General features: G+C 33.9%; 1 protein-coding gene across 1 annotated transcript; it reads right to left on the bottom strand.

The window, feature by feature from the left end:
- Positions 1-2,326: 2,326 nt before the first annotated feature.
- LOC143610993 (putative E3 ubiquitin-protein ligase RING1a) lies at positions 2,327-8,005 on the bottom strand. Its single transcript, XM_077085328.1, has 11 exons — positions 7,918-8,005; positions 7,755-7,809; positions 7,204-7,279; positions 6,395-6,429; positions 4,228-4,286; positions 3,826-3,907; positions 3,618-3,738; positions 3,476-3,517; positions 2,896-3,384; positions 2,622-2,732; positions 2,327-2,527 (listed from the first exon to the last, which is right to left on the bottom strand). Exons 1-11 carry the CDS (start codon positions 8,003-8,005, stop codon positions 2,327-2,329), a joined length of 1,359 nt encoding a protein of 452 aa, XP_076941443.1.
- Positions 8,006-16,866: the final 8,861 nt, after the last annotated feature.

Genomic DNA, 16,866 nt, shown 5'->3' with positions numbered 1-16,866 from the left:
GGTGTCATAACTCATAAATATGGTAACTAGGGTGTTCAAAGTTGGACATTCGATCGGATAGTGAACCAGATATCTGAAATATTCGAAAAAATAATAATTCTAAAATAATTTAAAGAACTACGTTTAAAAATTCTAAAATAATTTAAAGAACTACTTTTAAAAATATTCCAGATATCCGAAATATCCAAAAATTATTCAAAATATCAAAAAAATTATCCAAAATATTTGGAAATTATTCGAAATATCCTAAATTATCCAAAATATCTGAAATATCCAAAAATTATCCGATATTTATAACTAATATTAATTATTTAATAATTAAAAAAAATATTTCGAATAGTTCGGACATCCGAACTATCCGAAAATTTTCAAAATCACTATTCAAATCCAAATCCGAAAATTTGGATATCCGAGATTCAGATATCCAAAATTTTAATTCGGATTTTTTGAACACCCTGGTAGCTATGGCATGACACCACACACCAGTCGTTTGTTTTCATCTTTTGACAACTTGATAAGGTTGCATGACACCACTCGTACAAGGAGCATTAACAGGTTTTGCGAGCATAAAGGCCTTTTAACATGTTTGGATGACCACAATAATAAAATTATACCAATGCATTGTGATATCTCTTTTTGTATGTATTTGAATAAGTAATAATAAATTCATGATACTAGCTTAAGGTTCATATCTTAAACAGGAAACTTAACTATTTGTTGTTATTATTTCCACATCAGATAGCTTTCCAGTTATGGATAATACATGAGTGAAAATCTAATACACGAGTGATACTTCACCTACGCATAATCGAATGGAACACCATTGATTCACGTATCTAATGACTATAGATGCGATTATGCATTTATACGCAAGCCATACTCATTTAATAGGAAAAATAGTGAAACGATCTAATAGCAACGCATAAGACATTGTAGAGACACGACAACCAAAGGTAGAAGGTAGCATGTAAAGATCATCGAAAGATAAAGGAAAAATTATACGCAAACATGGGTATTAGAGGTGCACAAAAAAACTAGTTCCGGACCCGACCCTACCCGCGGTATGGACTGGGCTTTGGGTTTACCCCATAACTGTACCCGGAACTGACCCGGTGGAACTAGTTCCACCAATACCCGGTCAAAACCTGACCCGACCCAACCCGAAACCCGAAAAAAAACCCGATGGAATCGGTCAAATACCCGACTGTACCCGGTATCGGTTCCTACCGGGACCCGGTTACTGAGAATACCCGGTTTGTGCACCTCTAATGGGTATAAAGGTATAACAAAAACCGAGAAACAGACATTTTCATGATTTTCTCTTACATCCATCCTTGCAACATGACATTTATGGTCGACCTGTTTATTAGTAACCATTTTACTGTAATATAGATAGATAACTAATGCACTCCAAAATGATCAAACATAAGTTAAACTCCATGATGATTTATATCCATATAATTCTTCCCAGGTTTGAGTGAGCGAACTCTTTCACAACGACCTTATGCTCCAAACGACTTCTTCCTGTAGGCTACAGTCTGAAAATAAAACACTAGATTAGAAACAGATGGGCCAAGGGGTATGTGGAGCGGTCAAATGGGCCAAGTCGTGTCATTGCACCACCACCTTTTTCTAGTGTGGCTACCTCTGACATGACACGACACGAAAATAATCAGGTTTTGCGTTGATATATCTAACCCGTTTAGTAAACAGGTCGATCCACTAACCCGTTTATGGCCCGTTTAACCCATTTTTTACAACCCATTAGCTCGAAAACACATTAGCAATTTCCGACGCGAACCGAGCATATGAAAATAACCAGGTTTTGTGTTGGCATATAACTTGTTTAAACGGGTCGTGTTTGGGTTGACATGCATATAATCCGTTTAGTAAACATGTTGACCCACTAATCCATTAATGACCCGTTTAACCCATTTTTTTTACAACCCAACTAATACGTTTACAACTTCATAATTACCAAACAACCCGTTCGACACATTTAGAAACATGGGTTAAACGGGTCGTGCTCAGGTAACACGCTTTTAAGTGTCTGCAGGTTAGAGAGAGTTTTTTTTTTTCATGAATAAAAAAATATGGGTCGTGTTCAGGTTGATCAATTAAACCCGCAATCTCTCTATGGAACACAATTGATACCCCAACCGTTTCCCGAGTTTCTTTTACATGTAACTATTGCATTAATTTTGATTACAGATTTACAAATATTATAATATTCAAATAACAACTTTATCCAAATAAACCAGTATACAAAGTTGTTAGCAAAGTGTGACTGTGTGAGCTTATGTGTGCCCGTTAACTTATTATTTGGTTAAAGAGAGCTTACAAAATTGATTTGACTGGAATTTTTGACATCTGACACGAATCGAAGGCCTTCCAATAGTTGCAATTCACCCGTAACGAGTTTAGATTGCTGAGCAGCTGAAGCACTCGAAAGGCTTATCGGAATGATGTCCTTCACTACCAACAACTCAATCTCATCAGCTTGCAAACCGTTTTTACTAGCAACATACTGATTAGAATCACATCACCAAACCAACATCTGTTACCAGTAAGAAAGGAAAAAAAAACAAAGCAAAAACAAAGAATTAGAAAATATGTTTAACCTGACGGATACTAGTAGTCGTCATGGTTGGCTTGCAGCAAACATGTAACAAACTTTGCAAATCGGGTGCATTTTGTTTGTTCAAAGCTACGAGCTCGAGATTAACATCTAGCTGGAATATAACATATCATGCAAGAAAGTCAAACACAACGGGTCATGAATAAAATTCAAAAACAAGAAACATAACGCATTTGACTTTCGAGTTTCAAATGTGTTGCTTATAAGGCATTGTTGTTTGTTTCATTTTGTTGAACATATAAGAAATCAAAATTTACCTCATCATCATTTTTGGGTAACTTTTGGAGATGATGAATCAGCCTTGACTGCTGACTGTACTTTGCACTCTTACCAGCACCACTTTGACCACCACCATGGCGTGTATGGCTCCTCATACCGCCACCGCCCCAGGCCAAATTTTCAGGCGCAACAGGCCCACCAACCGGTTTTCTAGAACCTTCTGGTTTATTGTCACCAAGCCCTACATTTGCACCACTTGATCTCTTGTATCTTATCAGTTTCACTTCTGTAGCGGGCTCGGCTTCATCTGTAGAAGATGAATCTTTACCTTCATTTCCATTATCAGCATCGACCTCATTTTCAGAATCCTCAGACTCAATTGACCTTCGACGTTTTCTTCCCCTGAGATTCCGGGTGGTTGACTGTGACCTTCTGACATATGTATTCTCTGTAGCTTTAGCGTTTGCCTTCTTTTTTCCAAGTGCTTCTAATTGGCGACGAGAAGTTTGTTCAATCGACGCTTGGATCTATAAACATCACTCAAGATAATAATAATAATACAAGAGATATCAAAATAATAATAATACTTGAAATAAAGTATATTGATATTGAATTCACCTGTTTATTCCTAGCTTTTTCATCAGTAGAAAAGGCAGCTTCCTTTGTTCAGTTAAAAAAAACATGAACATTTAAATGCTTAATTATCATAGAAAAAATAATATTGTATTATCAAAATGAAGGCGAATTGGTAAATGTGTACCGCTGCCTCGTATCCATCAATGTCAGGGTACAACAATGCAATCAGGGCATCAAAGTTAGGGTCATCCCTCAAGGAACGACGGCTTGCACAATGAGCACGACAAGCAGGGCATTCTTTGTTCCTGTTGCATATTGGTCAAACAAAGTCAAAGATTATAAAGACCAAGTTGACTTAGGCTATCCAAATGTTTTAAACTTTTATACAATACCCGAGTCTCATTGATTTGTCTATGCACTCCCGGCAAAACCTGTGAAGGCATTCCATAACTTTTCTGGTCTTCCGAATTATACCTATATGGAGAACCAGCATAAATGATAAAACTATGATTTTTAACTTAAATATCCAAGTAGACAAAAATAGTTTAGTTCTAAATACTTTCTTCATTATTTGTTTCATGTAATATGACGAGAAATAATTTTCTAAAAGCAACATATGGAATAATCAAGACTAAGTTATATCTATGAATAACACATTCGATTTTCATATTTTAGCTTTCTAGTAATTGGCATATTCTCTAGGCCGACAATATCACAATATACTCCTGAATCTTGCTCGCCTGTAATGAGATACCCATATTATATTAAGTAAAATTTGAAAGCGGAAATAGTACCTAAACAAATTGGGCATTGCACGTCGTCACGAATATCAGCCAACTTCACATAAACAAACCTGCAAACAGAATAAACAGCTAAATACATACTATTGAAAACATGATTGCGGTGTGAGAGATATAACACATCAAGTATCTTTTTTTCAGATAACTCAATCAGGTTTAAGTAATACAAGATAATACTGTTTTTTAATCGTTCATATCTGTTATAAACAGCATATGTGCATGTGGACACATGTGTACGCACTATATCCAATGTATACAAGAAAACATTTATGCTCTTACACTTCAAGAATATAAATATCAACAATGAACGTGACCAGAAACAAAGGGAATTATACATTTTAGTTACTTGATTATCAACAAGAAATATAATAATTTAGACAAAAAGCCCATGTCTATCTTTACAGAATCCTTTACTAGCTTGGCATACACTTTTGGAGAAGCAAATGAGACTACAAAAGGACTAAAAACGAACTAGAAGAAGACTGCAAGAGTGGTAGGCACAAAAAGTGTGGATTTTTATATTATGATTACGAGTTGTAATAATAATTTTTGTAGAAGTATAGTTAAAAGTTTTCATCTCTTATCCTAATAAACAGCTTTTATCCTACATAAGCACATGAAATTTGGATTGAGAACTTATAAACCTTGGTTTCCCACAGAAATAATGAACTTGAGGCTTTAATATACAGGACTTTAACATTTCAAGCATTTATAAGCAGTTATCATTTTCATTACCCAATTATTGCATACGCCATATTATCAGCTTGTATGATAGAAACATTTCATGACAGGAGATGTGACATGATTGTGCTAAATGGAGAGATGTTTTGCTGGCTTGCCTACTGACTACTGAAGAATGTAGCATTCACACTTTTTTTCATACAAATACCTCATTTCTTAAGCAAACTGAGAGATAACTATATACCAAAATTCAGAAAAAGGATTCCACCACTATTAGTAAATTACCATATATCCCTCCAACTATCTAACTTTTCCCTTCAAATTCTTCCATATTGATCTTTTCCGTATTTAAGGGAAGAGAAAATTCTTTGTACTCGTAAAGTTCAATTCCTATGCAGTTCCTACAGCATTATGCCACATACATATATGCTTTCTTACCTTTCTATAGTTGTAAATAAGGACTTTCATATGCCAGACGGGAAAGTTTTTTAGGAAAAAGAGTTGTCTATAGACTACACATTATGCCACATTCATAAATGGGGGTTATCTGGAATGTTTGCAGAGTGTGTTTACAAAAGGCAAGCATATCTCTTTTCTGCATAACATATAGAAGATTTCAAAGGGAGTAAAGGGACAGAATATAAGTACATACAACTACAAGGAGTTTTTTTTTTTTTTAAATATGCTAGAAGAATTTGTTAGTGGTGTTAACATAAAGTTTGGTTCTTCAAGAGTTGAGTCGACATTTACTCAAAAGAAAATGTCTGCATTCCCAATTTCCCATTCTACCACTGAAGAGAGCATACTATTAGAACACCAAATGGCCAAATATACAATTGCTATTGGAAAAAAAGGTAGTTTACGAGCAGTAATGTAGTATATGGCTAAAAACATCTCCTTTTCAACTACTAGTTGCATATCTTGTACATGAGTTTAATATTTGAATCCTATGAACAACTTTACTTCATTTAATAAGTTAATAGCATAGCAAACTCAAACTTGGAAAGTTTACCAAGCACTTGAACTACTGCAAATAATATTGACTTACACAAATTACATGTATATCAGAGGAAAATTCAGTTGTTCCATATATCTATTTTCTCTTAAAAATCTCCTAATCAGTACACCTTAAAAACAAGTCACACCTGAACATAAAATAATCCATCTCCTCAGAAATTATGTTTTGACCTTAATGCTTACATTCAGTTGATAAACTTGCATAAAAACACCTTTGAAGCTTCAAAATTCAACTACTATTTCCAAAATCAGAATCACAACCAATTGAATCTTACACTGTGTTTGAAGTGGCTACTAAATTTCCTTACACAATGCTTCACACTCATAACATTCAACTACTATACCACAAAAAAACTAAACATAATCAAAATTGCAACACATAACAACTAACAGAATAGAAGCAATAAAACTAGGGCAAAATATCTGTATCTATAGCATATGAACAAACAGAAAGCAAACTCACTTGTCTTCGTCGCTAGCAGAAGAGCTTCCGTCCAACTATTGTGAATCTAAAACCGCATTTGGAGTGGCCACTATATAGATGACTACTAAACTTCCTTACACTACGTTTCATACTCATCACATTCAACTATTACACTACTAGACTAGTTTGATTGTAACTGTTCTGTTTCGGTTTGCGAATGTGTACTGTTAGTTGTTACGAGTTGCAACTTTGTTTCTGTTTAGTGTGGTCGATTGTGATTGAAATATTGAAGATCAGCATGTTTTTTAATTTCAGTGGTTTGATTCAGTAAACGAACAGTTGTGGCATCGGATCTGTATGCCTCTAGTAGTGTAGTAGTTGAATCTAAAATCGTGTTTGGAGTGGCCACGATGACTACATAACTTCCTCACACTACGCTTCATACATATAACATCCAACTATTACACTACTAGAGGCATACAGATCCAATGCAACAACTGCTTTTTACTGAATCAAACCACTCAAATTAAATAACACGCCGGTCTTCAACAGTCCAATCACAACCAATCACACAACCAAACACACTAAACATAATCAAAACCGCAACACGTGCGTCGCAACATAACACGATCGCAGACAGAAGCGATAAACACTCAACCTAGAGCAAATTATCTGCATCTATAAGAAGAGAACGAATAAAGCGTCGAGCTTCTGTCCAACTATTATGAATCTAACATTCTTACACTACGCTTCATACTCATAACATTCAACTAATACACTACTAGAGACACAGAGATCCAATACAACAACTCAATAACTCAATCACACTACAAAGCACACATTCTTACACTACGCTTCATACTCATAACATTCAACTGAAACACTACTAGAGACACACAGATCCAATACAATAACTCAATCACACTACAAAACACACTAAACATAATCAAAATCACAACTTGTAAGCCGTAACATCTAACAATACGCTATCGAAAACTGAAACAGAACAGTCACAATAAACCTAGGTCAAATATCAGTATATATATTAATATACAGCTTACGAATGAACAGAATTAAAGCAAACTCACTCGTAGAGCTTCTGTCCAACTATTATGAATCTAACATTCTTACACTACGCTTCACACTCATAAAATTCAACTAATACACTACTAGAGACACACAAATCCAATACAACAACTCAATAACTCAATCACACTACAAAACACACTAAACATAATCAAAATCACAACTCGTAAGCCGTAACAACTAACAGTACGCTATCGGCTGTCGCAAACCGAAATAGAACAGTCACAATAAACCTAGGTCAAAATATCTGTATATATATGTGTATATATTAATATACAGCTTACGAACGAACAGAATCAAAGCAAAAACTCACTCGTCTTCTTCATCGCTAGCGGACGAGCTTCCGTCATCATCGTTATCATCCGACTCTGCTTAACACAAAATGACGTCATCATCGCTAATGCGGAACGATAACTCAACGCTTAATCACGTAATCGGAACGTATAATTAGACGAATTAAAAGTTTATATACAAACCTTGTGGTGCTTCTTGTTCTACGGCGTCGTTTTGGTTGTTACGTTGCAGGTCCACGTCATCGGATGCCGGACGGTTTTGAGCAGGCATTGACTCCAGTCGCCGGTGGTTCAAGCACCGAATAATAATATTACGGTGACTCTGTGTGTGTGAGTTTGATTTTGGTATTATGATATGCGAATTACGATTTGAGGGGTTTTTGTTGACGGTAATGTCCTTGGGTTGTACGTTGTGAAGGGGGGACACGCATGCATTTTTCAGGGGTATAATGGTACTTTTACACAATGGACTCGGTTCGAATGTTGCTTGAAATGGTATTGGCTCGGTTGTTAACTTGTTTGTTTGGCTCGTCTAATAGAGTTGAGCTTGAGCTCAAGTTTTCAAGCCAGTTTAAATTTGAGGCTGACTTGAGCTCAAGTTTTCAAGCTAGTTTCTGAATAGGGGTGTAAACGAGCTGAACTGTTTGAGATCGGCTTGTGAAAAAGTTCAATCGAGCCGAGCTTAAAAGTAAGCTCGTTTAATAAACAAGCTGGCTCACAAGCCTAAACGAGTATGCCGGTTATTAAATTTTATATATTATGTCATGTATAAATATAACTGAAAAAAAATATATATAAATAATTATAATAAAAGTTAATTAAGAAACAATAAACGAGCCGAGCCTGAGCTTGAAAATTTATTTATGAGCCAAGCTTGAGCTTTAGAAATAAAAATCGAAACGAGCCGAGCTTGAGCTCCGTGTAGGTTAAACGAGCGAAGCTCGAGCCTAGTCGAGCTTGGATGGACATCGGTGTAGTTAGTTCATGACATGGCTATTGTAGTATTTTATATTACTAATGTGTTGATTTGTGTCAATGTATGTTTATGCTACGTCTTTAAACACCATTTTTATATATATTTGTGTTATAGACAACACTTGTTTAGACACGTTTAAAATCACATAATCCGAACATGATCCTTGTAAAACGTCAATCCAAGTTAAACGGATTGACGAGTCAAAACGTGTTGTCGAGCCGCGAGGTAAAACTTAAAACGAGTCATAAACAAGTTGTAATGAATTTAGAACTTATTTAAGAAAAACAAGTTGTAAATGGGCTAGTACGTTAGTCGTAAAATATGTTGCTACTAGGCCGAACAGAATGCTATAAAACAATGTATATAATATGCAGATATTATGGCCCAAAAATGTTAAACCCAACAGGTTAAGGCTTTATGTAGATATTTGGGCCTCAAAAATGTTTGGCGGTATCTGGCCCAGTTCACCACCATTTCCGATAGGCATGTGCAAATCAGGTTTTATTCCAAACTAAGTGTAAAAAAAACCAGTTTCACCCGAACCAGTTTCCAAACGAGTTTTAGGACCGGTTCCCCTTAAGATCTACCAAACCGGTTTTAAATCCGAACCAGTTTGATGAAAACCGGTTTATAAACCGGACTGAACCGACGTGACCAGGCTGGCTTATCTTGTTTCTAAACCGGTTTATAAACCGAACCGGTTTGAGTCAAACCGGTTTTGACCTGCAGTTGATCAAACCGGTTCGGTTTATAAGCCGGTTCGGTTTGGGTTTAAACCCGATTTTGTACACCTCTATTCCAACCAGTTTGAGTTTAAAATCGGTCCGGGTTAGTCAACCCATGGTCAAAACTACTCTGAAAGAAACCGGATCATGTTTAAAACCGGTTGGATTAGGTTGAAAGTTGAAAATGGTTTGGAAAAAAAAAACTGGTTTTTGACATGTTTTCCAAATCGGTCAATCGGGCCCAAACCCGTTTTTTGTACATGCCTAATTTCCGACCTTTTGTTTTTCCATCACAATATTTAATGCTTGATTAATGTTATCTACATATTATAAAAAATGTTCTTTATTAATTATACTATTAATAATATGTTAAACACACTAAAAATTAAAAAAAATGAAATAAAAGCCCGAATTCACTCGACCACATTTCATTGATCTCTTTTGTATGTCACCCCGCTCAAACCATCACATTTGTTGTGCATGCTAGGGATGACAAAAAGACATCAAATCAATAGCAAACCAAAAACATTTAGCCATTTAGTGGGCAATGAGACGATATTAGGGATTGGGGTTAGTTTTAAAAGCTTTTTCGGGTTTGGGAAGAGTATGCTATCAGGCAAACCCATCTGATTGCTCGAACCCGTTTACCCGCATCAAATAATAGGATACTTGATAGTGGTAAAAATATATAATAAAGGTAAAAATTATAAAATTGTTAGAAAGTTTAACCATGTGTTTTATATCATAAGTTGGCATCCAACTGTTAACTTCTAATTACTTAATTATAGGAGTGATATTAAACTTTATTTCATTTTTTTATTTTTTTTATTTTTGTTGTTGTTGTTGTAATCAAATGGTCATGTTGAATTTACTTTCTTACTTTTGATTTTTGAAATGCGTTTAAAATTACCAATAATATCTGAGTGAGTATTTATGAGATCGGATGTCATTTTTTCATACTTTATACTGATATTGATGCTTCAGATATGACTCACCCAGGAACGCATCAAGGATGAAATTAATTGACAACAGTAAAAAAACCTTTTTAAATCAGATTTCAAACCAAATACCTCAAAGATCTCAAGCCTTAAAGCACCACCCACATGCCATTAAACAAAAAGGCCAACTGCATGTTGAGTTTACTTCTTCACCATTATCTATATTAAGATTATTATTTAACTTTATCTTGATTTTATATTTATTAATTCATTACTAAATAAGTTTTGATAACAATGGGGTTGTGTGTTATTCTCACCCAAACTGCTTACTCAACCAACTAATAAAGTAGTGACACCTCAAAACAATCTAAAACTATTCAATTCAAGAGGGTGTTGTCCATAAAAGAAAACGGTGATGCACCCAACAGGATAATATCATCTCAAGTCAACCAAAACCGTTCCAACTACAATCCCACTACTCCACCTAGGTACATGTACTCACTCCAAACTACGCGACAACCCTTCTCATTTAGTCGGTTGGAAGGCCAGGAGGGGGTGGTTTCCCCGACTACTCGGCCAGAGCTGAGTAGTCGACCATGTCCACCCTAACACACAGTAACCATAACACAACTTTCATTTTATTAAATGTTATTAACATTAGTTATAGTGGTATGGGAATCTAATGCAATCTTTCTTTGACAACCCAAGACCAAGAGATCACCACTCGTGGGGTACCCACTAATATTTCTTCTGTATTTTATTAATAAATTTTTAAATAAAATAAAGGTTTCAATGTCGTGGTGTAATTCTATATATGACTTGAATTATTGAATCATTTTTAATATATATTTATTTCGTTGTATCACTATCACCATCAAAATCTTTAATTTTGATTGCATTATGCATACCACTTTAAACATGTTTTGATCATTATAGGTTTTTGTTGTTTTCTTTTTTTCTATTTTTTTTGTTTTTGTTTTATGAGTATTAGTAAATGATATGTGAATATAAATTGAGCTATAGATGATGTTTAATGCAATTGCAAGAACGACATATATGCAAACACCTATACCCATCTTTCAAAATGTGGTATATACGGGTGATTTGTAACCGTAACTCTTTCACATTCACTGCATAAGTACATATGTACAATTGTATGTACACAACCTATAATCAAATTAGTTACGTATTGAATATTTCCCAACAAAAATATATGTGTACACATTGAATGTACTCATAAAATATTTTTTTAAACGATTAAATATACAGGATTTGAACCCTTGACCTTACATTACACCTTAACCATCTTAGTGTCTTTCCAAAGTGAGAATATGACATGTACTGATAATATATGTTGCAAGATTATTTATAATTGTTTTATAAATTAAATATAAAGTACAATATTATTCATAAATGTTGTTATGTGAATCCTATTCATACATTCTTTCTTTACCCCAATTCAAAAGAACATTATTTTGCTCTTTACCCCCAATTTTTATAACTAGCAATAAAATAAAAACAATATCACCCAAATAAAAAATAATACCATACACATCCTTAACAAGATTTTCAAATAGTATTACTTATTTTATTAATTAAATATAAATAAACAAATAATTTGCGACCAGAACCAGAGAACAATAAAGAAGCAGAAGAATCCTAAAGAAATAGGCCGCATGTGAAGGGAATGATGATGAAATTAACGTTTGAAATCCATTTTTTCAACAAATTATATTACCGAAAGAATGGTTTAAGTTGTCTCTTTCTAGTCTTTCCATTGTGCTTATTTTCTTTTATGTATATATTAAATTAAATATTTAAAACGTATAATTATTTTATTAAATAGAACTATGATAACCGATTAATGCTTGTATTCTCACTTTGAATGCGACACATAAAATGTGAAACCTGGTTATGCATCAAACACCTTTTTTTAAGATTGCTAGGTTTTCTTTGTCGTTGTGTATCACTATATAAAATATATACGCTATATAAGTTACATAACTAGTATTTAGAACTTGTGCATTGCGGCTAGCGGCGCAACTTGCTGCCCATTTACCTTCCATATGTAATAGCGATGTTTAAGTTTTAAATTAATAAAAAATTTCTGCATGTTAAAAAAACAAAAAATAGACTTAAAAAATTCAATCACGTGCTGACGTTATTAGTAAAACAATAAACTTAGAAAGTGTCATGTACGAAAACCACTAAAACGAATACAGATAAACAAATTTGCAGTAGGGCTAAATGTCACCTATGGTCTATTCCTATAGTGTTGTTTTAATCAATCACAATAATTTTCTGAAAATGAGATAAATTTGATTGTAAACTACAAATGAAAATACCACATTGTCGAATGAATATTAAGTATATGTGAAAACTTATATTTGCTAAATAATATACGATACATATTTTATGAATTATACACATCATGACATCAAGATAAGATGACATTGGGTTGTTGTAGGCTATAAAATGGTTGGACTTTAGCAAGGTAGTTAACCGACTTTTTCTATGAAGGAATGTGTGCTAAATCAAATATTGCGATCGTGTTAAAACTTTATAAACAAGTTGGTGCACTAACTGATGATAACACGTTTTTTAACACATATTTTTTCAAAGAATGTTTGAAACCATATTAAGTTGATAACGATTATTATTATTATTATTATTATTATTATTATTATTATTATTATTATTATTAACAAGTTTGATGCCGCTTAGTCTCTGATTAGACCACTTGACGGCACTTTATTAGTCTTTGGCATTTTGTTGTTTTTATATACATTTTTTATTTTTGTTTTAGTTTTGGTATAATAACGAATATAACGGAAACCGACGGAATTCGTACAAACTCACAGCTTCAACGCCTGGGGCTGACAACGTTCGGATTTTACCAATGCCCGAGTTTACCACTGATGTCACCCCACGTGTCCACCTCAATTTTTTAGCTTCGATACCGTAACGAAAGTAAACGAAACCAACTGAATTCCTGTCGAGTTACCGCCTCAATGTCTGGGACCGCCACCGCCCGGGTTTATCGAGCAAATAAACACCGAATATTTTATTTTTTTATATGTTAATTGTACGAATTTATTTTTTGGGTTTTAACGCTCATGTTTTACAAGCAGCGTTTATACCGTAACGAGCATAACTGATAATGTCCGAATTTGCATCGATTTACCATAGTAATGCTGGGTTTTACCAACACTCGGATTGCAATGCTGAGGTTATACCAGCTGCAAGGAGCAATGAGCAGGATAAAACACTAGTTAATTAATATACATAAGAAAACTAATTTTAAACAATAACTTTTAACTAAAAAATGGGCAAACTAATTTATGTACTTAAAATAGTAGGAAACATGGAAGTAAAGAGGTGTGTGTTAACATAAAACGTATCTAATTAAAAACCCAATGATAAGTTATGTGATCAAGGCATCACGTTAACAACGTACATAATAGAAGTAGGGTAGTAACGAGCTTAATACCGGTACCTTATATTTATGCAAAAAGATGTTTTCACTTTCCACGACTCAAACTAATTACCTTAGGGTCATATGTCAACAACCTTATGTTTAATGCCAAATAAGTTTGTAATTTGTTTTTTATTTAAAAGTTTATATGTATGTATTGCATGTATTATGTTTGTACTCATAAAAACTTGAAGAATTGTGCAATTAACGTGAGGTTTATGTTGAGATCCTTTAATGGATTCATCTATATGTCCTTTCGGAGGTCTCATCCACATATATTTAATACCTCACTTTGATTTCTTTGTCCCTTTTTGTTTGTCTGCTCTTTTTTAACCATCATTCCAAAAGTAACAAAGTGCTTGCTAAATCATACGTTACATTTTTACATCATTTATCCTTATTTAGTGAAGCCCTTGAAATTATATTTTCTTTGTAACAAAATACACAACCTTTGAAGAGTTTTATAAGTTGATGCTTGATGTTTTTCACACTCAATTTTTTAAGAATTTATAAACCCAACATTTCATAATTTTGGGTAGCATTATTTTAACTACTGTATAATAACTCGTGGTCAAGTGAGCATTCGAACGGTATTGGTTCAGCTTTTCACAGTACCTCTACGTATCATAAAACTCGGTATAGCAACCGAAAGAGAAGATCTGAAAAATAAACTAAAATAAGGTATATGTCACGTACATAAACAAATTAAATTTAGCAAAATCCAAAATAAATAAAAAAAAAATCAAAGAGTTGATTAAAAGTTACATACTTTGCTTATTATCACTAAAACAAAATCAAGCCCCCATTCAAGATTTAGTATCTTTTTCTAAAAATACAACCTTAAACCTTAATCTACATGCACACAAATTACATCAACCCCCCACCCCCACACACATATATATTGTATTTGCATATATGTAATTAGAGAAAAAATGCTATGAAGATCATGTTTTTTTTTAATAAAACAAATAATTATATTGAAATGAGTGAAATGTGGTTTTCTTTCGTATTTGTTGTTAAAATTTGTGGTTTTAGTCAAATAGTTTTAAATTTGTGATTTTTGTTCTTGTGGTTTCATTTCACTTGCAATTAAGCCCGACACCACTAACCCTGTTAAGTTTGATCGTTAAACCTATCAGCGCGCCCCTCGTGAGGGGTAGTTTTGTTCTTTTTTCCTCAAATACATCCTAACCCCTCACTTGAGGGGGTTTGCGAATTAAGGCTGGGGTGTATCTGGGGAGAAAACGGACAAACTGCCCCTCATGTGAGGAACACACTAATGAGTTTAACGACCATACTTAACGGGGTTAGTGGTGTCGGGCTTAATTGCAAGTGAAATGAAACCACAGGGACGAAAATCACAAATTTAAGACTATTAGATTAAAACCGCATATTTGAATAAACCACAAAGACGAAAATCACGCTTTACTCTATTGAAATTCATACACATTGTCGGTTTGTATAATAAATTGTTGAATGGTTAAAGAGCATATTTAATTATCAATATATTATTGGTTTTGAAATGGACTCATTTAAAATTCATTAATAGCATTTATCAATATATTTAAATGATAATATATACTCATACAAATAAAAATCAAGTTATAACGTGATAAAGACAAATTTTTTTAACATTGGCGAAAATTCTGTTAGTAACTAACGAAATGTGTTACTATCTACATATTTTTATGGTCGTCCACTAAGTTCCTGTTTTACCACTTGCTTCGTCATGTCCCTTTCAATTGGAAGGTTCACCATGATCACCATATATATAATCTCCCCCACACACATATATATTATGTGTACGTCTATATACGTGTATATGTACTATGATCTATGTACAAGTGCACACATATCTGAATGACACTTATAGGTCAACTTTGGATAGTGGCTTAATGGCTGATTTTTGTAAGCTTACCACGTAGAAAACAAAATGAAAATGTCATTTTAATATAATAAAATCTAGAGTAAACTGTGGTTTTCATCCCTTTGATTTGTTTAAATATACGATTTTAGTCAAATAGTTTTAAATTTGTGATTTCCTTCCTGTGGTTTCATTTCATTTGCAGTTAAACCTAATCACACTAACCCCGTTAAATATGATCGTTCATGTGAGGGGCAGTTTTGTCCTTTTTCTCCCCAAATAAACCCCGGCTCTAATTCGCAAGCCCCTCACGTGAGAGGCTGGGGTGTATTTGAGAAAAAAAGACAAAAATGGCATCACGTGAGGAGCATGCCGATGGGTTTAATGGCCTCACGTGGCCCCACACACATAGATTTAACGGGGTGTACTAGTAAGAATAAATATTCTTAACTAAATAAATCTCGATTTAGGAAATCAATTATTTCATAATATCCTTCAAAACTATATTAGATCTAAACAGGTTTGATTGAAGATCAACCATAAAAAAATATATACATCTGCTATAATTGCATACATGGTAGCGCGTTCATAACTTAACTAACTAGTTCGTGCTCACCCATATGTCGACATGTTAACTTATTTAACACGATTAGTTAGAAACATTTCTATTTGTCATTAGCGTGTGACCCATTTATGAACTAAGACCGTTTAACTCAAACGTTAATATGTCTGCTTTTGTGTCAAGTTATTTCGTGTTAAGAGGTGTATTCAAACAACATTATGAATGCTCTAATGGTCCTAAAAAAGTATAAACGAACATATAAACTAGCTACCAGTAAATGGAAATTTGAACATTTATGAAATTTCATACATATTAAATACTCCCCACTAGCGTTTTCGCCAATATAGAGGCGATTGTCAATATAAAGGCAAAATACTCGTACCAAATAAACTCGCCACTAGCGTTTTCGTCAACATAAAGGCAAAATCGTTTTCGTCAATATAGAGGCAAAATACTCGATATAGAGGCAAAAATATACTCCCCTCTAGCGTTTTCGTCAATATAGAGGCAAAATATACTCCCCTCTAGCGTTTTCGTCAATATAAAGGCAAAATACTTGTGCCAAATAAACCGATACATGTACCGGCTTAGC

The sequence above is a fragment of the Bidens hawaiensis genome, unplaced genomic scaffold (genome assembly GCF_021521415.1).
Source record: "Bidens hawaiensis isolate Kalapana, Puna unplaced genomic scaffold, B.hawaiensis_p1.1 tig00002236_1, whole genome shotgun sequence".
Lineage (NCBI taxonomy): Eukaryota > Viridiplantae > Streptophyta > Magnoliopsida > Asterales > Asteraceae > Bidens > Bidens hawaiensis.
The sequence above is the reverse complement of the archived record's forward strand: the minus strand, read 5'-3'. Positions and strand labels throughout refer to the sequence as shown.